The sequence below is a fragment of the Mytilus galloprovincialis genome, chromosome 10 (genome assembly GCF_965363235.1).
Source record: "Mytilus galloprovincialis chromosome 10, xbMytGall1.hap1.1, whole genome shotgun sequence".
NCBI classification, from domain to species: domain Eukaryota; kingdom Metazoa; phylum Mollusca; class Bivalvia; order Mytilida; family Mytilidae; genus Mytilus; species Mytilus galloprovincialis.
In genome coordinates this window covers 54307877-54334048 of record NC_134847.1, presented here as the reverse complement: position 1 = coordinate 54334048, position 26172 = coordinate 54307877, and the positions used below count along the sequence as shown (strand labels likewise).

The window sequence follows — 26172 nt, the reverse complement described above, 5'->3', positions numbered from 1 at the left end:
TTTGTCAAGGATAGAAATGTACATCCTAAACATAATATGTAAGAGATTGACAATACTTAATCATTTTACCTGATATACAGTTGGTTTAATGTCTCTGCATAGCCATCAACCTGGAGAACACACATGCCTAATTTTTCTCACTCAACTATAAAATACAAATTGGCAATGCTTTGACTCCAAGCAGTTTCTGTTATCAACAGAACATAAATATGCAAACAGTTTCTGGACAAATATCTGTTCCAATATTGTACCAAATGTTCAAAACTTCCAATTGTTTAAGGGTCAATTTAAATTTACTTTTCAGGTTACTATAAAGTTAACCCATTTCTTCCAAAAAGATGTTATCATATTCTCTTTTCTTATTTTTATTATAGTTGTAGTTTGTTTTAGTATTCTATTATATGACAAAGAGATATTGACACGACAAATACTTTTTACACATGTAGATAAAATCACATCAAATATGCAAATTTGGAAAACGAATTTAAAAAAAATTCAGAAAACGTCTTGAGGTTAGTTGTCCTATCAAACCGTAACTTCTTATTTTTATAACAATACAACTCATGAAAAAGAAAACAGAACCCAAGGTTCACTCAAACTATAAAATCCATAAGGAACAATAGTGATAAAGAATTGACCACTGAAATAAGATGAAAAAAAGATAAAAATAAAGCTTTGTCGAGACGTATTTCAATGAAATTAACGAGTTATAACATATACTGAGGTAGAACACCCTGCTTTACAAGCAACACGATTTATCTTATTATAGTTAAATATTTTTTATCATGCATATGTTGAATTCAGAATACCTTCCAAAATTCCATAAATTTTGCATTATTCAAATAAAAGGTTTGTTTGTTATAGGTGTTACCTACATTGTCGGTATCTGTTTCGGTTTGTTTCGATCTAAAATCGACATATTAAAGATCAAAGAAAATTAAGCACGTCACGTTTTATTGGAAAATAAACACACGTCATCCCGAAAACGATGTTAACCATTAATTCATATTGGGGCAAAGATCTATCACAAAACAGTGTGAACAATTTGAACTCCTTACTTGACTTACCGACACCTTGGATTCCAGGAATGATAATATTAACATCCTTATGACTGTGCTTTCGAATTTTTACCTCAGTTGCTGGTTTGCGATCTTTATGGAACGGCATTTCAGAACTTATCATTCAAACTTGTCCTTTGATTTGTCAAGATAATCACAATAGGTGTACGTCAATTAACCACCAAAAATTAAAAAAAACAACCTGAATGTAAAAATTACGTTGCGTCATGAATCGAGCTCTGCTAACTTTTTTGACTTAAAATATAGCTTTATCTTGTTCAATCAATTTACTTACTGTACAAACAGAATGGCTGATGTGTCTTATTGTAACAGTTACAATATGGTATGATGTTTATTATTATATTGATGTTTCGGGAGGCGACTTTCCTGATAAGGACGGTATGTCAGAAGAACGCAAAGGCTAAATACTGTATATTATTCACATGCTTACATTACACAGACGTATTACTTATACTTTAGACGTTTAGGGAAAACGGTACTATTGCATTTTCCCAGCATTAGGTTGGCCTTTTGTGTACCCAAGACAGGTGAAGGAAGTCAACTTAGGAGCGCCGTGATTGGATGTAAGGGTACAATATTTTTTTATTATATCTATGAATAACTGCAGTGTTTATATATATTTACAATATAAGTTTTAGAAAACCTATTGAAACATTTTCTAGAGAATTATTCGAAAAGGCTTTCAAAATTTTATAAATTTGCTTCAAAATGACGGTGGGCATGGATAACATAAACAAGCTCCGTTGGAAATTGGTCATGATACTATTTGGCTTCAATTTTTAAAAAGGAGTAATAAAGTACTAACACCACACATAACTGTTTTATCCAGGTTTTTATTATAAAAAGTGGTAAAATTAGAAAATGTTAGTATTGTCGCCTATGGCAGAATAAATAGTACCGTTTCCCTTTAGCTGAACGTCAAGATGCAATGCTGTGTTAAAGGTTTATATGTCATCTCTTCTTGTTGATTATTGTGATACTGATAATTTTCAATTACGAATTATTATATCGATATTTCAAAAAAAGTATGTTTCAACCCTGTCTAATTGTATTCAATAATTATCAATAAAAAATAAATGACATCTAATCATATTCCGTTTGAAATGTGTGCAAACTAATCACAACTACGTTTTGAAGCAAACAGTTTCACCACCTTTAGAAATATTCATAGGTTCAAGTGTACAACCATGAAGTATATGAAGTTTCTTTATATCATTATTTTTTTCAAATACGTTCAAATACGTTATACGTCACTTAACCAAGTGCCCCTTAAGCAGAGAAACACTATGTGAGCATTTCGCACATTTAAGCTTCCTTACATATGATAGATCTATCCAAAAACAAATATATCAGTCAAATATCACAAAAATAATAAATACAAAAATACTGATAAGTAATACATTTAGTTAACTGCTTGAACCTTAATTCTCTCTCGTTTGAAACTTATTGGAAGTTGTTTACTACATTTTGCAGAATGTTTATACGAAAACCGTTTAAATATTCCCCACTTTCCGTTTTTGCTTTGATGCGTTAACGTTTTTATACAGAACAATATGATTGTATAGAATCCAATTATATCAATTTAAAACTAAAAAATATAAGTTTGGCCTTCTAAATGTATTTTGGCTTTACAAATATTCTTTTTGAGTTTTCCCAATGAAGTTGCATTGTAGATCAAGAAAGCGCTAAGGATGTTTTTTCATCAACTGTACTATTTATTTTGTGTTCGAACTGTGTCGATTCGATAACCAATGCTTAGTATCATGTAGACTAATCGTGGAATGTCCTAAACAATTTTAAAAGTTTGTTGTCTAATGTATACATACAAATACTTAATGAATTGATGTTACATTATTTCAGCAAATTGAAACAAAAACACTTGTTTAGCAAATTCAGGAATAGCAGGTGATTAGCTTAATCGTGAACGATCAATTTGATTGCTATACAAATAGGAGGACTGGTGTATCTAATTATATCAGCAACAGTATTATATAAGATAAAAGTAGTAAACAAAGGTTAAATGTTATATAATTACGCAATTACGTTACAAAAACGTATTATTGTACTATAAACGCTTGTTTCATGTCCGAATTACTTTAATTTCCAAACAAATGATCGTTTTGTTACGCAATAAAACTAACAATACTCTTAAATGTTATTTTTCCATCTGTTAAATAGTGTACCACAAAACGGAAAAAAATATTTAATAATGTGTCATTATTGCATATATAATTATGTGGGATCACAATTGTTTACTAGAAAAAAAAAACCTTCATGTCTTTAAATTGAAAAATACATTGAAAAAACGCTGAAGATAAGTGGTACAAATGTTTTATCATACCCTCAGTGTCCCCTATAATGCTCAATTGGAAGTAATTATCATACTCAAGTGATACTTGTACAGTTAAACACCCTGTTGTCATCTATTGGCAAATGATGCCAGTCACATTGATAAAACATGTAAAAAATCACTTATGAATCATTTATATGTATAAGTAGTATATGATTATAATCAACAAACGAAAGGAACACGTCAACATTTTAGTAATTTCCGCGCTAACCAGGTACGTCACTTTCAGTTCAGTCCTTCTTTTACAACCAGACTAACCCAATCGTTATATTTTTATTTTGAACGCTACATTGAGGTAATGATGACACTGACCGTTCAGGGGCGCAAAATCAATTCATTGATCCGTTTGCCGAACATTTATTAACAGTAATTTCAAAAATACCCCCCTCATTTTTAGGAGCATGACACTAGATAATGATGATGGTAGATTTTTCAGTTGATTAATAGACTTTGTATCAATCTGTTTCTATGACAATAATATTTAAATCTATATTAAATTGCTACATTTTTTTTATATAGAATGGTTCTTCTATATAAACTGTATCTAGAAAGAATAATACTTAAAAAAAGAGTGTACTAGGCTTGTTCGAAGTTGTTCTTTTCTTGGCTAATGTATACAGCAACATTTAGTTATAAACTATCTTTTTAGAAATAAAAAGTGTTTTTCCAAGGAATATTTTTTTTTCTTACTCTTTGATTTTTTTCTGTGTACAGTATAAAGTTAATGAACAAGGAGTACCGAAATGATACGAAATTTTGCCACTGTTCGTTTAAGTTTATGAATTGTAAACAATTTACCAACCAGTTCGAACCAGGTTTAACTGTGATCAATTATATATGGGTTGAATTCTAAAGTTAGTATTTATATTGCATTTAGATATAAAACGTTATCCGAAGGTGGCGAGAGAAATGGTTTCAATTGCATCGAACATGTAAACAGTTTAACAATTATTTCGGTGATGTAATGGTAAAATGCACATACATTAGTTTGGTTAGATAATTTTATGAAGGCTGTCAAATTGTATGCAAATAAACATCCATGTATAAAAAATCAGGTGTATTCAATGATAACAGTTTAATTCAAAACTTGCATACGCAATTGGAAATTAATCTTATTTTGCACAAATCTGGTTATACTAAACAGCTTTAGATTTTTTTTTGTAATTGTATGTATGGTGTTGATATGCTAATGATCTATTCAAAGCCAAAACGAACAAAATAACGATTTTACGAAATTGACCTCTTGTTGTTATTCATAAACAAAGTGGTATATGAAATAAAACAAGTAATGGATGACTTAAATGCTATACAGTATCGCATGCAATGTCATCTCCTCTTGTGTCAGATTTTTCTTAATGGATTTTTTTGGGGGGGGGGGGGGGGAAGTCTTATGTTTAGTACGTCTTTAACGTGGAATGGTTTTTCAAATACCAAAAACTTCTAAGCTTTCTAAGATGGCTTTTTCGTTTGCTATTTTCGAGTCACTATATTGTTTTATTTTGCTCCTAATACCGCTAATTTGGCGGTACTCCTGCTCAACTAGCACTACAAGTAAAAATGTGATGTTCTTTCACTTTCAGTATTGACAAATAAAATATCCCAGAAACATTTACTAGTAGTCATTTTCTGAAGAATTCTCAAAATAACTTTAAAGCATTACACGTGTAAGATACTGCATACGGCAACCATAGACGAAGTATTCGAGTTTGAACAGGTATATGTATGCGTGTAGTGGGTAATAATTTTGTTAAGATTGTTTGCTGTATTGATTTTTATGGATGTTTGTTTGTCCTCTGTTAAATTCTAACCAACACGACAAAGTGCCTAAAATATAAATACACTGTGCATATAGTGATACACTATAAAATAAATACATTTTTTTCTTTTTTACAAATAGATGCTTTAACCTGTTTCAAGCTAAAAAATCAAAAGACTTGCAAAGGTTCGAAACAGCGCATTGGAAACAAACAGGGCCGGAAAAAGAGTTTGTTTATTGGTTTTCCCAAACTAGTCTTCATGTCAACACAATGAACTGAATAGTATTTTACACGTGGGTATTTCGTTTTAGTTCATATTTTAATGTTGATATACTTTTATACGATAAACTAAATTTAAAGTTTGAATCCTTTTTGATAAAAGTCAATTACGTAAGTCCTTCTGCATTCTATTTTGTGATAAGAATTTGTATTAAATCATTTGTTATAGAATTCGTGTGATGTAAAAATTTTATAAGGATTTTATCAGGATTATATCATTCTATATTTAATAGTTGAAGTTGAATATTTAGTAGAATAGATTGTACGTCTTTAGAAAGGGCTAACGTCTAAAGTGTGGCCAATACTATTTTAAGAAAACTGCATGTATTTCTACCAAAAACTGCGTACATTCTAATTATTAGCATAATTGCCTTTGCAAAAAGTTCGATTTTAACTAGTGTTATTTTTGTGTGCTATTGCAGCTATTCTTATTGGTTGTCGTACCTGATTTGTTTTAATTGCTATTATTCTGAATTAGTTCTGTCTTTTGAATTGATTTATATACTGTTATTTGAGTTATATACGATACGGCGTGGGTTTGTTCTTTGTAAAACGCCTTGCGATAACTAGTACTTCAAACTCATTGTCCGTTTGTCTTTCCTTTGGTATTAGTATTTTGAACCAATGCACCAACAGGAAAATAAAGTATACGGCATGAATATTTTGGTCCTCAATGCTCTTCAACTTCGTACTTTATTTGGCCTTTTTAACTTTTTTGGATTCGAGCGTCACTGATGAGTTTGTTGTAGACGAAACGCGCGTCTGGCGTATATACAAAATTTAGTCCTGGTATCTATGATGAGTTTAATGTATCGCCAAAAAAACTTAGGAAATATTGTCCCGCATATATGTTTTTTTAGCATTACACCATGATATTGATTTGAAGGGAGTATGCAATTTTGAAGAAGAAAACATACGATATACGACTATATCTGATATAGTTTGACTTTTCTTAGTTCCATTTAAATTATTTTCACTACTTTTACATATTGACGTTACTATTTTTAGAAATAGTATTGACTCAATGGTACTTAAGACGGTAACACCGATTTAATACCATTTCCAAACATAAAAAACACCAAGTGAATTTCGTTTCACTATTAAAATACATAACATAAGTTACATACTTTCAACGAATCAATATGTGATATATGGACCTGTTAAATTATAATGAACTGCGGACCTCGTTCTCGGTAAATTTATTCAAAGCAGGTCCTTATATCACGTATTGACTTCGTCAAAAGTCCATTATTGATTAATACTAGTATTGGAAAATAGTGATAAGTACTTTGTAGATCTTATACTGATCATTAATGCAGAGTTGACTTATATTTTACGTCTTGATTTGACTCTAACATACTCTAGTACCATGTCTCATAATTGTGCATCAAGATCTGCGTAAATGTGACCTTTGCCAAGGACAGAAATGTGCATCCTAGATATAATATGTAACAGATTGACACCCAGGATTGACAAAATATATAATTCTTTCACCTGATATAATTGGTTTAATATCTCTGCATAGCCATCAATTTAGAGAACACACATGCCTGATCTGTCCTACTTAACTATAAACTACAAATTGCCAATGCAATGACTCAAAGCAGTTTCTCTTGTCAATAGATCATATATGCAGAGTATTTCAAGAATAATGTGTCCCACTATTGAACATAATATATGAAGCTTCCAATTGTTCAAAAATAAATTTACTTGCTGGGTGAACCCATTTCTTCCAAATAATTGTTTTCAATTCTCATTTCATACCCTATAAAAGCTCTAGTTTGTTTTTAAGCATTCTTGTTTTGACAAACAAATATTGAAACGATTAAATCTGTTGAGCTAAAATTTATATAATCAAGAATCAACGAATTTGTTTTATCATATGTTTAGTAGTAAATACAGTAGTTTTGCATATTTGATAAATAGCCTGCAAATTGTAGGTAACCTAGGTGCTTTTGATAAGTAATTGAGCAGTTCTTTTAAGGCCTTTGAAACAAGACAAAAGTAAAACTGAAGGTAACCCAGTGCTATGGATCAGAAAACAGTTCATATAATATAATAGTCTTCTGTTGAAATATATGATAAAGCGTATAAAACATGGCGAAATCCGTATCACATGCCGTATCACCCAATATTGGTGTCTCGGGATGATACGACATATGATACGGATTTTGCCATGTATTTTTCTCTATTTATCACAGCTTCTTGCTTTTATATCGAAACCTGAATGCAACAAATAAAATGCACTTATCCAGGTGTTCATACAAACAAGCAAGTGAATAACAATCATGATAATGAAATGAAAAAAAATGAAATGAGAATAATAAAATAACAATAATGTTAAAGCGGTGAAAAGCTTTCGGCGAAACGCATTCTCCTGAAATCAATCGAAAGAGATTGAATATCCTACTTTACTAGCAACAAAAGCTTTAATTCACTATGGTAAAATGTTAATTTGCATCAATATAATGCATATGTTGAAATCCTGAATCTCTTCCACAATTCCATAAATTTCAAATTAATCAAATACAAGTTTTACAAGTATCAGCATAGATGAATACCTAAGTTTTGGATGTCTGTTACGGTTTGTTTGATTCTACAATCGACAAGTTGAAGATATAAAAAAAATAGGTAAACCACGTTTTTATTGTTAAATAAACAAACGATATTCCAAAACGATGGTAACCATACATATATATTGAAGAGATCAATCACGAAACAGTTTGAAAAATTGAAATTTCTTACCTGACTTTCCGACACCTTGAATTCCAAGAATAAGAAAATTAACATCCTTATGACTGTGTTTTTGATTTTTTTCCTCAGTTGCAGGTTTTGGATCTTTATGGAACGGCATTTCATAAATAAATTCAAAACTTCCTGTCCTTTATTAATGTAAACACAAACAGTTTTTCTAACTGAAACACCACAATTTAAAAAAAGAAACCTGTATGTGAAGATTATATTACTTCATGAATCGAATTCTGCTTGGTTGACTAAGTAACTAGCTTTATCTTGTTCGATCAATTTGGTTAGTGTATCATATAATATATAACAGTAACACTATTATATGATATGAAAATAACACAAAGGCTAAGTACTGATGATGTTCATATGCTAACATTACACAGACATATAAGTTATACTTTAAACGTTTAGCGGAACGTAACGATGTCTAATTAGATAACTGTTTTCTTGAAGAAGGAAAGATACAACTATGTCTGAAAAGATTTATATATCATCTCTTCGGATGCAAGAAATTATCTAACGTGTTGTTTTCATCTTTTTACATCACTGGGTCGATACCTCTGATGGTGGACTATCAGTCCCCGAGGGTATCATCAGTTCAGTAGTCAGTACTTCGGTACTGACATGATTTAACAAACTTTGATAAAATTGTCCGTTTATAAATTTTGAAATGATTAAGAAACTAAGGTTTCAACTCCCTCAGGCAAAGTTGGCTTGAGATGAATTTGGCTATTTATTTTAGGTAATTTTGACATATATAGCTCTTCAACGGTTTCGGTAGTTATACATCTTCGCATTTCAAATGTTTGGCTTTGAGCGTTCCTGATGAAGATAATCTCGAAAAGCGCTTCGGACGCAAAAAATTATTATACGTGTGGTTTTCAATTTTTTCTTGTTAATTATTATGAAGCTGAGAACATTCATTTTACGAATTATAAAACGTAAGATTGTTTGACGTTGTTCCTTTTCTTTGCTAATGTAAACAGAGAACTCATAAACTATATTTCTTAAAAAAAGTCCAAGGATGTTTTTCTTACTCTATGATTTATTTCTTTTTATGTGTACAGTATGAGTTTAATGAACCAGGAATGACGAAATGATACAACAAATTTTGCAACTGATCGTAAAGTTTGCGAATATAAAAGATTCAGCAGCCAGTTGGAATCAGGTTTAACTGTGATCAATTGTAAAAGGGTTGAGTTCTTAAATTAGTATTTATATTGTAAAATTGAGAATGGAAATGGAGAATGTGCCAAAGAGACAGCAACTCGACCATAGAAAAAAAAAACAACAGCAGAAGGTCACCAACAGGTCTTCAATGTAGCGAGAAATTCCCGCACCCGGAGGCGTCCTTCAGCTGGCCCCTAAACAAATATATACTAGTTCAGTGATAATGAACGCCATACTAATTTCCAAATTGTACACAAGAAACTAAAATTAAAATAATACAAGACTAACAAAGGCCAGAGGCTCCTGACTTGGGACAGGCGCAAAAATGCGGCGGGGTTAAACATGTTTGTGAGATCTCAACCCTCCCCCTATACCTAAAGCCAATGTAGAAAAGTAAACGCATAACAATACGCACATTAAAATTCAGTTCAAGAGAAGTTCGAGTCTGATGTCAAAAGATGTAACCAAAGAAAATAAACAAAATGACAATAATACATAAATAACAACAGACTACTAGCAGTTAACTGACATGCCAGCTCCAGACTTCAATCAAATTGACTAAAAGATTATGATTTCATCATATGAACATCAGGCACAATCCTTCCCGTTAGGGGTTGAGTATCATACCATCATAACAGTGTTCATATATAATACATTATCAGGAGGTGGCGAGAGAAATAAGTTTATTAAAATTAAACATGTAAACAGTTTAACAATTGTTTCAGTGACGTAATGGTTACATGCTCATAAATTAGTTTGGTTAGATAATTTCATGAAGGCTGTCAACATTTATGCAAAAACGCATCCATGTATTAAAAAATCAGGTGCATTCAATGATAACAATTTAATTCATAACTTGCATGTGCATCTGGAAATGAATCACACGTTGCACGAATCTGGTTATTGAAGATATGTTTTTATGATTGTATGTATGTTGTGCATCATAGGCCAATGATCGATACGAAAAACATGCAAATAACGAGTCTAGTAACTTTACCATCTTGTTGCTATCTGTTTCCCCTTATTAACAAAGATATAGATATCCTGATTGCCCTTGTAGGTATAAAATGTGATTAACTGGAAAATTAAGTTAAAAACGATTTATACTAGTATCATTGTACAATATTATATGTTGCTTGGTATATATACATAGCATGTTCAGTTTCTAAACCTTTGCTTCAAATCTCTTATTGGCTTAGTTAATTCGTGAGAAACGAAGCAGTCAAACTGTTTCATGTTTCAATTAGAAACTTAATGGTATCGCATCCGAACTCATCTCATCAATGCGAATACATGTGTTAGATGCCAATAATACAAACATTGACGACATATTCGACTTGAACATATACAGAAATGCATGTAGTGGAAAAATAATTTTGTTTAGATCTCATGCTTTTTTAAGCTACCAAAACACCACAATCAAACAAGCAAGATATACCTGACAATTTACAGAGTTTTCACCTCATTAATTGTCACCATAGCTACGTAGCCAGATGACACATTTATTTTTGACGGTTTTCAATACAGTTGTACATATCTTGTTGTTTTTCAAAAACAGATATATATATATCTTGATAGAAAATATGCGGCAGTAGGTATAGAATAAGAAGATGTGGTAAGAATGACAATGCGACAATTGCATGTATCCACCAGAGACTAATTGACCAAGATTTTAGCAATTTCACCGAACGTGACTTATTTCCGATCGTGACTTTTGCTGAGTGTGAATTTGCATTACTATAAGACGTGTCACGGTACTTTTCCATTCCAAATTCATGTATTTAGTTTTGATGTTATATTTCTTATTCTCATCGAATTTTGTCAAATGTCTTAACGTTTGTAGTTGTAAATCTTTTTTTTCTGTTGTATTCGTGTGTTATGGTAAAGATAATTAATCATCCAGTTCATTTATTAGATTTCAGTTTGGATCAACGAAATTTATACGATATATTTGGTTAACAGTTTGATTCAGAAGAAACACCGACATAGCTAGATAATGTGAATAATTATCTAATTACTACCACAATTTGATATTGAAAGTATTGCTATTTTCATAGTTATTAATAAATGTTTTATCAGTGTCTCAAACCTTATCTTGTATTCTATCCTAATTCTATCATATTTTGGAAAATCGTTTTAGAAATTAAAATGTGACGTCAAGTTGTTTTATGTAATGTATCCGTTTTTATTCTGTAGTTAGTCACCACTTTAGTTTTATTATGTATATCTATTATATAGTCATTTTATAAAATATACTGTTTGCAAGAGTATACATTATTCTAAATAATGAGGATGTTCTTATCCCAGGCAGAACACCTTAGCCGTATTGGTCACAACTTTTTGGAACTTTTGGTCTTCAGTGCTTTTCAACTTTGTACTTGTTTTGGCTTTCGTACTTTTTTCACCTGAGCGTCACTGGTTAGTCTTATGTGGACGAAACTCACGTCTGGCGTAATAAATTTTAAACCTGATACCTTTTGTTAGCTCTGATGCGTGTGTTTCTCTGTTCTATATTTTCTCACATTTATTTATAGTGTAGTCCTGTCGTGTAATGTTGTCATTTTAACGTTATATTTAACATTGCCATTAAAGCGGGATGTTTAACAATTACAAACGACCACACCTGAATTAGACATGTGAGGCTATACATTCTTAAGGTAAATATAACAAATAATATTTCAACAGATGACACAATTGGAAATGATTAAATTATGTAATGCCTAGTTTTTAATCATGCCTTATTTTTATGATAAACTATGTAAATTCTCGACATGCATACTGATTTACATTGAATGACTTCGTCTTTATCAAAAGAATAACAACTTCGAAGGACATGTAAATTTGTTGCGATAAAACTCATTAACTCGAGCTCATTAACGATACCTGGCTTATAATTTGATACAGCAGACTTGAACTACGTCTTTATCTAACTCAGTGGCGCTCGAATGAAAATTCTTGAAAGAACGAATCATAGGAATCTAGCAGAAGCACAACTCATCAAAGAGTATCATCAATCTCAACTTTGTATTATTAGTTTAGCCAATTATTGTTCAGTAGACTACATCATCCCGACGTATTTGTTTACCCTGAGATGGTCTTTCTGTCGGCAAATTGCACTGAATAGTTCTTTACATGTAGGTATTTCATTAAAGTTAATATTCTATTGTTGATGTATAGCTATCATTTAGTTGTAATTTGAAGTATGAATCCTTGATAACCGTCAATTACGCTGGTGTGTCTGTTTTCTCTTATTGATAAGAATATGTATTAAGTCATTTGTAATTGAGTTGAAAACATTACTATTATGTAAACGTTTTTCAAGATTATATAATTCTATATTTAATAGTTAAAGTTTAGTTTTTTTTAAGAATTGATTATACGTTTGTACAAACGCTTAACGTCCAAAGTATGGCCTATTTTTTTCCATGCATGAACACTATTTATAATCAAAATTTTGTCATTTTATTAACACGAGCGCCTTTGAAAAAAATAAAATATTTGGTTGTAATTAGTCCGAGTTTTACATATTTTTATTAAAGTGTACATCCTTTGCGTGCCGACGTCAGAAACACGTAGACCAGTGGTTGTAGTACATTACACATGTTTTTGAAAAGCTTTTTACGATACAGAATTGGCTTTATTCATTGTAAAACGCCTTGTGATGACTGGTACTCATAAAATTTTGTCTTTCGGTGGATATGAGTACATGTACCTATGCCTCAACTTCATGAATATTTTATACCTTTCAAATATTTAAAAAAATATTTGATTTCGATTTTTGCTTTTGAAAATTAATACCATTGATTTGAATAGAATAATCTATTTTTAAGAAGAAAACGTTCGATATTCAAATATATATCCCATGTTGATGAATGTTCTTGTTTTGAAATTTATTAATTTGGTCATGCGTTTTCCAATATTCATTTCAATTTTTTTTTTTTAACTATTTTCAATTGTTGACTCGACGTTAATATCTTTACAAATGATATTGCCTTCATGCTACTAAAGACAACCACATCAATTGAATACCATTTACAAACACAGTAACCTCGAGTAAATATCATTTTCAATCTTTTACTATTAACATATAAATTAAGGACTTTAAACTAGTCAATATCTGATGTATGGACCTGTTAGATTATAATGAACCTCGGACTTCGTCCTCAGTAAATATATTCTAAGCAGGTTCATATATCAAAAGTCCGTAATTGATTAATACTAGTATTGGAAAATAGTGTACTTAGTTAATCTTGTACTGATCATTAATGCAAAGTATGGTATGAAAATACTCTAGTACCATGTCTTATATTGTATATCAAGATCTGCGTAAATGTGACCTTTGTGAAGGACAGAAATATGCATCCGAGATATAATACGTAAGAGATTGACAAAATATATCATTTTATCACCTGATATACAATTGGTTTAAAGCCTCTGCATAGCCATCAATTTAGAGAACACACATGCCTGATTTATATCACTTAACTATAAGCTACCAATTGCCGATGCAATGACTCAAAGCAGCTTCTGTTATCAACAGAACTTAAATATGCAGAGTGTTTCTGGAATTTTATGTTCGAATATTGAACCTAACGTCTAAAGCTTCCAATGGTTTAAAAAATACATTTACTTTTTGGGTAAATTTAAAATGAACCCATGTCATCCAAATAGTTGTTTTCAATTCTCATTTCATATTTCTTTAAAAGCTCTAATTTATTTCAAAGTATTTTATTTATGACAAACACAAATTGATACAATAAAATTTGTTAAGCTATTAATTATATAATCAGGTAACAACTAATGCGTGTACATACAACCGCAAAAAATAGACAAATTTGGAAAACGAATTGAAATCCAGAAAACCCTTTGTGGATATTTTTCTTATACCACAGCTTCTTATTTTTATAACAATACACGAACACAACAAAAAAGAAGAAGAACAAAACCAAGTGTTTACACAAACTAGCAAATCAATAAGGAACAATATTTATAATGAATTCACCAATGAAATAAGATTAAGAAATAACAATAATGTTAATGGGGTAAAACTCCTGAGGATAACGCTTTGGCGAGACGCGTTACAATGCAATCAACGAGTGATAAAAGAGGAACGAAAGATACCAGAGGGACAGTCAAACTCATAATTAAAAAATAAACTGACAACGCCATGGCTAAAAATGAAAAAAAGACAAACAGACAAACGATAGTACACATGACACAACATAGAAAACTAAAGAATAAGCAACACGAACCCCACCAAAAACTAGGAGTGATCTCAGGTGCTCCGGAAGGGTAAGCAGATCCTGCTCCACATGTGGCACTCGATAACATATTCTGATACTAGCAACACAATTTATTTTATTATGGTCAAATATTAATATGGATCAATAGAATGCATATGTTGAATTCGGAATCCTAAAATTCCATAAAGTTTGCATTACTCAAATAGAAAATATGCTTGTATTGCTAACGGTGTTACCTATATTGTCGGTGTCTGTTTCATTTTGTTTCGAGGTAAAATTGACATACTAAAGATAAAAGAAAATTTAGCACACCACGTTTTTATTGTATAATAAATACACATAATTCCAAATAATGTTTAACAGTAATTGATATTGGGGGAAAAGATATATCCAGACGCAGTTTGAACAATGGGGAATTTCTTACCTGACTTTCCGACACCTTGGACTCCTAGAATGACAATATTAACATCCTTATGACTGTGCTTTTGAATTTTTTCCTCAGTTGCAGGTTTTGGATCTTTATGAAACGACATTACAGAAATTTATATTTAACTTATTCCTTTGTTTTGTCAATATAAACACAAAAACTTTACGTAACTGAACCTCCACAAATTAAAAATAGCAAGCAGAATGTAAAGATTATGCTGCGTCATGAATCGAGTTCTGCTAACTTGATTGAATAAGGAATTAGCTTTATCTTGTTCAATCAATTTGGTTGCTGTACAAACAGAACGGTTAATGTGTCTTATTAGAACAGTAACAATATTACATGAAGTTAGAAGAACGCAAAGGCTAAATACTGTATGTTATTCAGATGCTTACATTACACAGACGTATTACTTATACTTAAAACGTTTAGCTGAATGTCAAGATATCTAATTAGACAACTGTGTTCTTGAAGAAGGAAAGGTACAATAATGTATGAAAGGTTTCTGTCAAATATTGTGATATTGATTATATTCAATTTGCGAATCACTATTAGTCCATTACGAAACTAATATATCGATACCTAGATTAATAAAATATTCACTAAATAGTTATCAAAGGTACCAGGATTATAACTTAGTACGCAAGACGCGCGTTTCGTCTTCATAAGACTCATCAGTGACGCGCATATCAAAATATTAATAAAGCCAAACAAGTACAAAGTTGAAGAGCATTGAGGATCCAAAATTCCAAAAAGTTGTGCCAAATACGGCTAAGGTAATCTATGCCTGGGATAAGAAAATGCTTAGTTTTTCGAAAAACTCAAAGTTTTGTAACAGGAAATTTATTGAAATGACCACAGTATTGATATTCATGTCAACACCGAAGTGTTGACGACTGGGTTGGTGATACCCTCGGGGACGAAACGTCCACCAGCAGTGGCATCGACCCAGTGGTGTAAATAGTTATAAAGTGTGTCTTCCCCCAATCATATCTAATTGTATTCAATGATTATCAATAAAACTACAAATGAAATCTAATTATATTCTGTTTGCAATTTGTGTAAAACTAATTACAACTACGTTTGCCGCAAACAGTTTCATCACCCTTAGAAGTACTAATAGGGTCAAGTGTACAACCATAAAGTATATGAAGTTTCTTTATATTATTCTCTTTTTCAAATGCGTTATACTTCACTAAACCAAGTGCTACTTAAGCAGAGAAACATTATGTGAGCATTTCGCACATTTAAACTTCCTTACAGATGATAGATCTATTCAAAAACAAATATGTAAGTCAAATATCACAAAAATAATAAATATAAAAATAAAAATAAAAAAGTAATAAATTTAGTAAACTGCATGAACCTTAATTCTCTCTCGTTTATAACTTATTGGAAGTTGTTGTCTACATTTTGCAGAATGTTTATACGAAAACCGTTGAAATAATTCCGACTTCCTGTTTTCTGTGGCGTTAACGTTTTTACACAGAACAATATGATTGTATAGCATCCAATTTATAAATTCAAAACTAAGAAACAAAATTTTAGCTCTTTAAATGTATCTTGGTTTTGAAAATATTCTTATTGAGCTTTTCCAATGAAGGGGCATTGCAGATCAAGAAAAGCGCTAAGGATTTGTTTTCACCAACTTTACTATTTATTTTGTATCCGAACTGTGTTGATTCGATAACAAATAGTAAGTTAAAAAATTGTTGTCTAATGTGTACATACAAATACATAATGAATTTATGTTACATTAATTCAGCAAATTGAAACAAAAACACTTGTTAATAAAATTTATGAATGTCAGGTGATTAGCTTAATCCTGAACGATCAATTTGATTACTATACAAATAGGAGGACTGATGTATCTAATTATATCAGCAACAGTATTATATAAGATAATAGAAGTAAACAAAGGTGAACTGGTTTATATAATTCACGCAATTACGTCACAAAATGTATTACTTGTACTATAAACGTTTTTTATATGTCAGAATTACTATAATTTCAAATCAAATGATCGTTTTCTTATGCAATAAAAGTAACCACACGCTTTATGTTATTTTTCCACCTGTTAAATATTGTAACACAAAACGGATAAGATCTAATCTCACATCATCAGAGAAAAAAATGTGTATACGTTTGTTCGAGTAATCATGGTAATGAAAACAATAATAGTATGTATATAATATTTAAAGATTTAATAATTTGACATTATCGCATCTATTATGATTGTGAGGGATCACAATTGGTTAAAAAACCCATTTCATATCTGTAAGTAGAATTAAACATAATAAAGGGTAAAGAAGATAAGTGGTACAAATATACTAGATAATCATATTCTTATTTTCTTTTTTTCCTATAATGCAACATTCGAAGTAATTATCATACTCAAACTTGATACTTGTACAGTCAAACACCCTGTAGACACCTATTGGCAAATGGTACCACTCATATTGATAAAACATGTGAAAAATCACTTACAGCCATCACTTATAATTTATTTATATGTATCAGTAGTATATGATTATGACAAGCATATGATAACAACACGTCAACATCTCTGTAATACATGCATTAACCATGCAGATACGTGACTATCGGTTCGTCAGTCATTCCTTGAAAACCCGGTTAATTCAGTCTTTATATTTCGATTTATTATCGATTGATTAACCAGCTCATGAAGACATTGATTAATTTTGAGTGCAAAATGATACGAGTTATTTTTATACCAAACAGTTATTAACAAAATTTGTAAATATACGTATACAATATAAAAAAGTTTAAATATTACCAATATCTATTCCCCTCACCATAGAACTTTGCATAGACCTTCTTTTCTGTTTGTTAATATATATATATTAGTATTGTTAAAACTTGTGACACTTGAAGAAGGCCATTTGTTGAGCCGAAATATTTGTCAACACGATTTAATAACAACATTTTCGTATTATAACATCTTATATCAGTACCGTTGTGCAAATCTTTAGACTGATATATATATATATATATATATATATATATATATATATATATATATATATATATATATATATATATAAATATATATATATATATATATTGCCTAACAATGTAATTTTAACACACTATTTAGTATTTAAATATAAGAATGTTTAAAATATTTACAAAATGATGAAAATAAACGCAATATCTCGCTAGACAAACTAGTTTTATCAAGCGTTCATCTATCCAGGTGAAATCGGATGTAGATGATATGAAACTTTTGCAGCTCAATGTATATATTGCACTTGAAATTAGCTGCATTGAAAAACCTTTGAAGCTCAATGTATATGTTGCACTTAAATTTAGCTGCCTTGAAAATAATACATAATTTGGATGAAGTTCAAGATTTTTACAACATTGGTTGTTGAAGTTAGCAACGTTAATTGGTCAATATTACAGGATAAAAAAGACGATGCAGTGTATTAAATTATTCTTTATCTTTCCTGTACCTTTTCTCGTCTTTTTCGTTAAGACAATCAGGTTCTTAAGTGTAGAATTGATGGATCCAAAAGTTTTCTCTTCTCCTTCTCGCCGTGGTGTCCCACTCGGTGTTGACTTCTATGATTTGGAAAGTAACATTCTCAAAAGGATGTTTCGTTGAACGAAGATGTCTTGTGAGAGGACAGTGTTTGTTGGTTTTGTACCATGAACGATGGTTATTGAGCCGAATATTAAATTTGCCATTGTTTCACCGACATACTGAATGCCACAAGTGTCACATGTTAATATATAAATTGAGTTCTCCGTTTTACAGTTGGAATTTGAGAAGATGGTATAATTTTGTTTACTAACGGATCTGATGAAAGAAGGGAATTACTATATATAATCAACACCTTTTCCATTGCAACACCGTTGCTTAATGTATATTGTAGAATACACATCTTTCTGGATTCAACTCTTGCTTATATCTAAAGATCTCAAAATGTCGGTAGTCTCTGCAGTTTTGCATGATCTTTATAAATACCTGAAAACTTGAGCAACCATAAATAATTAGTGAGAATGCATCTAGTTATCACCACAACGATCAAAAGAGGGCTTTGGTTTTCGAACGTATTGCACGTTCTTTCAGAAATTAAAAAACTCGGTCTCTTATGGCAAACTCGACTGTTAATTAAATTTGTCAATTACAATTAATTCATAGATGAGAAATTCATTTAGAACTACTAAAAAGAAAATAATTAGGAGAATGAAACTAAATAATGATAATGGCGGAAGTTTATATTGGTTTATACATTTTCTTTTATAGAAAATAAAAAAAAAAAAAACAACCCAAACGTAATAAATAACATGCCTCCGAAGCGCTTTTTTTAAATGACATTCTTTAGGAACGCACATTGCGGAATATTTGAAAGCTCAGGATATAAAAGAACCCAATAAGCGAAGAGCAATATGAAAAAAGGATATAAAAAACTTATACAGCTAAATCCATCTAAGGTCATCTTTTGCAGGAAGAGGTGAAGCCTTAACTTCTTCATTATTGCAAAATGTATAAACGAATAACAATTTAGAAAGGTTTGTAATAAATCATGTCAGTACCGAAAACTACTTGGCTGATGATACCCTCGGGGACTTATAGGCCACTAGCAGAGGACTCATACAGTATAAAATCGTTTCAAAATTAGTGTTTGACATTGAAATTTGCCCCAAAGTTGGTCATTAGTTGGAAAAAGTTCAATTTTGACGATTTTTCGTCCTTTTTCTTGCCCCGAATACCAAAAGGATGCTGGTATAGGTATCCAGTTGTATTCTGCTTGTAGAGTGGATTCCTGTTAACGAATTGATCCAAACAAGTATTAGGTGGGAGTGAACATGATTTTGGTTCAGCAGTCTACAGACCAAAACTACGGATTTTTTTACTTGAACTGGACCTGAAACCGGAAGAAGTCGTTTCCAATGCGTATATCATTACAATTACGATCAGAAGTTTTATGCCTGCGGGTTTGCACTATTTTTGAAAGTTTTCGGCCTCTGAACTCACTGTGTGAGGCTCCGAATGGAAGCACACCCATCTAGAAAACTAATCATGATTTCAAATGAGTTTAAAATCAACAATGATTTAAAACAAATACACAATTCAATTAGGATATTCATATGCTTTGTTTTTCTATAGAGTGGTTCTTCTATATGAACTGTAAATATAAAGAATAAACTTGAATGAAAACGTAATCTTGTTAGAATTTTTTTTTCTTGGATAATGTACGCAGAAATCTTATGGCATCAACTTTCTTTCTTAAAAAAAAGAAATGTCTTCCAAAGGAATATCAGTTTTTTACTAACTCTTTGATTTATTTCTGTGTACAGTATGAGGTAAATGAAAATAATAAGAAGTTTTGCCACTGGTCGGTTATTTTATGAGTTAAAAATCAATTTAGCAACCAGCTCGAACGAGGTGTAACTGTGGTTAATCCTGTAAGAGTTGAAATATTTAATTAGTTTATATATTGCATTGACATAAAAAAAAAATAAAGGCAACAGTAGTTAACCGCTGTTGGAAATTCATAAATCTATTTATGTATATATAAAACGGTATCCGAAGGTGGCGAGAAAAAATATGTCAATAACATTAAACATGTAAACAGTTTAACAATTATTTCATTGACGTAATGGTAACATGCTCATAAATTAGTTTGGTTAGATAATTTCATGAAGGCTGTCAAATTGTATTAAAATAAACATCCATGTATAAAAAAGCAGGTGTATTCAATGATAAACAATTTAATTCAAAACTTGTATATGCGACTGGAAATGAATCATATTTTGCAAGAATCTAGTTATTGAAGATTATGGTTTTATGATTGTATGTATGTTGTGCATCATAGACCAATGACCGATATGAAAACCAAAAACAGACAACATAACAAGTCTAGTAACTTAACCATCTTGGTGCTATCTTTTCCCCCAATTAACAAAGATTATATGAAATAAAAAAAAGTAACGAACAAATTAAATGATTTATAGTATCTCATATCATCAATGCGAATACATGTATTAGATGCCAATACTACAAACATTGACGAAGTATTCGACTTGAACATGCACAGGAATGCGTGTCGTAGAAAAATAATTTTGTTTAGATCTCATGCTTTTTAAGCTACCAAACACCACAGGCAAACAAGCAAGATATCCCTAACGATTACAGAGTTTTCACCACATTAATTGTCACCATAGCTACGTAGCTAGATAACTCTTTTCTCCGTGACGGTTTTCAATACAGTTGCAAATATCATGTTGGTTTTCAAAACTGCTATATATCTCTTGATAGAAATTATGCGACAATAAGTATAGAATAAGAAGTGTTATCAATGACAATGGGACAACTACATGTATCCACCAGAGACTGATTCACGTAGATTTTAGCAATTTAAGGTCAGTGTACAGCCTTCAACAAAGATCAATATAGTATATAGCGCATAGCAAAGGTGCTGACATTTTTAAATGTAAAAGAATCTAAATTAGAAACTAGTATCTCAATTGTTTGTAAAACAATTGAAAGGTCTTTCCTGTAAAAGTGATGTTTTCGTAATGTACTTTGTATGAGCTTTCGTTTGATATATGACAAGCATACCTTCTGAAACTTTTCGCTTTTTACACTTAATGACCTCATCCGCCTACATTTTTGAGATCGGAAGTATGATATATGTAACACAGGGTAGATGAGCTTTCATTTGATATGCGACAACGCCATGTTCTAGAAAGTTTGATTTTTGCACTTAATAACCCCATCCAACTAATTTTTGGAGGTCGGGAATTTGATATTTCAAATGTACACATCACAACCTTTCATTTGATATACAACAACCCTATCGTAAAAGAACATTTATTTTTTGCACTTAATGACCCCATCCAACTAATGTTTGGGGGAAGTCAATTTGAAATTTGAAATGTACACTTTATATTCTTTCATTTGATATGCGACAACCTTACCATCTGAGAAATTTGAATTTTTACACTAAATGACCCCACCCTTCCACCTGGGATGAAAAAGAGGTTTAAATTTTTCATTTTTTAAGTAGGGTTTATTGAGACCTTCAATTTGATATATCAGATGACCCCATTTGACAATAATCCAAAAATGATGCAATATCAACGATATAAATAGAAGTTATGAAACTTACAAAGTCAATGCAAAACATGAAAATTTCAAATTGATTTTTTGGTGTTTTTTTCCATGGAATGTTTTTGGTATTTGGTCAAACATATAACTATGTCAACCTCTTCAATTTCTAAAACATTTTGAGTGGTAAGCTCTTGATGATTCAAAAATACATGCTTCCGCTCGCAAAACTTCAAACTGCATTATCTCTAAAACGACAATAGATATCTCAATTAAATTCTATCTCTGATACTTTTTGAGAAAAATGCAAGTAAAAGAAATTCTATCGATGGTTCAATTTTGGTATTGATAACTCCAATAGAAGAGGTAGGAAGGCGTGCCAAAAAAATGCTGGAAGAAAAAAAAGAAAAAAAATCATTAGAAAAACAATAAGGTCTTTCCTCGCGGAGAGGAAAGACCTTAAAAAAAAACAGACCTGATTTAATGTTAATACAACAAAAGAAAAAACAATAATCATGATATACAATAACAAACGACCACCACTAAATCAGATGTGTGTGACTTTACTTCTTAAGTTTATCGGTAAAAATAGCAAATGCTATTTCAACGGATGACAAAATAAGAAATGTTTAAATTATATTATGCCTAGTTTTTAACATATGTTATGCCTTATTTTTATGATAAACTATATAGCTTTTCAATATGCATATTGATTAACATTAATTTTAAGGAATTCGTCTTAATCAAAAGAATAACAATTCTGAAGGACATCAACATTTGTATGCTAATTTGTTGTGATAAAACTCATTAACGATACCTGGCTTATAATTTGATACGCTAGAATTGCACTTCGTCTATATCAAAGTCATCAGTGGAACTCGAACCAAATGTGTGAAAGAGCGCATTGGAAACTAAAAGAAGCTAATATGGAAACTAATATACATAATCTCAACTTTGTATTATTAATTCAGCAAATTATTATGGAGTCGACTCCTTTGACGTGTTTGTTTACCCCAAGATGATCTTTCTGTCAACACATTGCACTGAATAGTACTATACATGTAGGTATTTCGATTTAGTTCAATATTTATTGTTAGTATATTGCTTTCAGATAAATTTAAATTTGAAGTTTGAATCTTTTTGAAAACAATCAATTACGTAGGTCTTTCTGTTTTCAGTTTTGTGATAAGAGTGTGCAATGAAACATTTGTAATTGAGTATGATGTAAAATTTTATGAATATAACATAATAATATATTAAATAGATAAATTTAAAACTTCTGAAGAATTGATTGCACATTCGTAGAAAAGTTAACGTCTACAGTATGGCAGTTTTGCATAGGAGTACTGTTTTACCAGGAACTGTTCCATTTTTAAGTATTTGCAAAAGTTAAAATATTTGGTTATGATGAACCGATTTCTTGTTTTAACAGTGTGCTTTTACGTAGCTATCTGTGTAATAAAGAGAGTGGTTAAGCGCTCACACACACACACACACACACACACACACACACACACACACACACACACACACACACACACACACACACACACACACACACACACACACACACACACACACACACACACATATATATTTCTGATACATCCTTCGCGTGCCTATCCAACGCCAGGAGAATGTAGATTAATGGTTGATAAAGTTATTTTATTTTCATTTATTGCCTTAATTATTTTTCTCTATCACTCAATCTCTCGGGTATTAATCAACATCAATATCCCTTGTCTTTTTGTGAAGATATAGTTTATCGGCAATCCAAAATGATTGTTTTCCTAAGATTCAGTGTCTCTATTAGAAAATTCATTGGAATCATTGGTCTTGGCAGCATCAGAAAAACATAACATTTTTTATTAGTATTTTGTTCTTCCAAAAAATTAAGGATATAAGTTCCTTTCACCTTTGGCTCTGTGAATTCTTAATTTCATCTTGATTTGGAATTGAATGTGTAATTTTATACAAAAAAAAAACAATAAATATTCGAATATTATGAGAAATTCTGCGTAAGTGTGAAGGCCAGAATGTGCATCCTAGATATGATACGTAGTAATTGACAAAATATATCAGTTCATACCTGATATACAATTTGGCTACTGTCGTTGCATAGCCAATAAATAATAGGACACTCGTGCTTGATATATCATATACAAGTAACACAAAAAGCTCTGATTCCCACGTCAAAATTTACTTTTGGGGGTAACTATAAACCAACTCCTATTTTCTTCTTGAAGTTTTCTACATGTATTTTTCTGGACAAAGAAATAATGCTATTTTAGAAAACTATTTAAATATTCATATTATCAGACAAAATCGGACACCTGTCAAGGGTCAGGAAAACTGATGTCCAGTGTTTGTCGTTTGTTAATGTGTTTAAAACGTATTTCTCTTTTCTCGTTTTTATATATATTAGACCGTTGGTTTACCCGCTTGAATGTTTTTTCCCAAGTTGTTTTTGGGGTCTTTATAGTTTGCTGTTCGGTGTGAGCCAAGCTTTGAACTATAATTGTTTACTTTTACAAATTGTGATTTCGACGGAGACCTGTCTCATTGACACTCATACCACCCATAACACACCCTCTTATATATACATGTAGATGAAACAAATAGGCAAGTTTTGAATAGGAATTTAAAAATCCAAAACCAATTGTTGGTAGTTGGCTCATTAGCAATCTTATTAAATCTTACAATGTTTATAATAATAATAATATACGTACAAAACAAATACAAAAAACCGACTCAGGGGAGTCTCAGGTGGTCACAGCAAAAGTACATTTTTGATATCAATTATGGTAATGAATTGTAGAATAATATTTGAATTAAAAAATAACAATAATTTATAGTAGTAAATATCTAAAAAATAAAGTTTTAAGCGAAATGCATTCTAATCAAATCCATGAGTGATAACATACTCTATAAATATATATATATATATATATATATATATATATATGAGTCTTCAACAATGAGCAAATCCCATACCGCATATATACTGTGGATTCATTAATATTCGATGGATATCAATTTTCGTGGATTTAGTTGGCACAGATGAACCACGAATCTAAATGTTCTACGAATTGTAAATTTCCCATTGGTTTTATGCAGACTTTGTCAAAATCACAAAATTAAATATCCACAAAAGTTGTAGTCAGCTATACAAAGCCCCGAAACTACAATATGTAAAACCATTTAAACAAAAAGAATAACGACATAATGCACATAAAAACAGCGAAATACTAATATGATATACGGCAACCACTGCATTACATAAAGTTAGTTTGTTGTTTTATAATGGGTGTTACATGTAGTCTGAATCTCTTTATTCATTTCGGTCTAAGATCAACTTCATTTTTATTGTATTATAAACACACTTTTACCCAAAACGATGCTAACCATAATACAAATATATTTGAAAAAAGATGAATCACTAAACAATAAAAAAAAATTGGAATCTTAACCTGACTTTCCGACACCTTGGATTCCTAGAATGAGAATATTAATATCCTTATGACTGTGTTTTTGAACTTTTTCCTCGGTTGCAGGTTTTTGATCTCTATGGAACGGCATTTCAGAATTAATATTTAAACTATTCCTTTGCTTTGTCAATATAAAATCAACAAGTTTAACTGAAACACCACAAACTTAAAAAGAAGCAGTTACGTTGCGTCATGAATCGATTTTTGCTAACTTTTTCAACTAAGTAAGTAGCTTGATCTTGTTCAATCAATTTGATGGCTGTACAAAAAGAACGGTTAATGTATCCTATTATAACAGTACCAATATTATATGATATGAAACGCAAAGGGTGTATGTTATGATAATGTTCGCATGCTAACATTACACAGACATATTACATATTACATAAGAAGGAAAATACAACTATGCATAAACGATTTATTTATCATCGCTTTTCGTTAATAATTGAATTGTGGTAGCGATAATATTAAGTTGACGAATTATTATTAGTCCTTTTCGGAACTAATATATTTTTATATCAATAAATAAAACATTCATTAAAGTGTTTTTTTC

General features: G+C 30.8%; 1 protein-coding gene across 3 annotated transcripts in view; it reads right to left on the bottom strand.

The window, feature by feature from the left end:
- LOC143047860 (ras-related and estrogen-regulated growth inhibitor-like protein) overlaps positions 1–25830 on the bottom strand; it is a 71874-nt gene extending 46044 nt beyond the window's left edge. The window contains exon 1 of one of the 3 annotated variants that reach the window (XM_076221167.1): positions 25602–25830. In XM_076221167.1, coding sequence (XP_076077282.1) covers positions 25602–25710 — 109 coding nt within the window. In that variant the 5' untranslated portion in view covers positions 25711–25830. Of the gene's footprint in view, positions 1–8210; positions 8588–15047; positions 15351–25601 lie in introns of those variants that run through there. The other 2 variants (XM_076221166.1, XM_076221164.1) reach the window with 2 other exon arrangements.
- Positions 25831–26172: the final 342 nt, after the last annotated feature.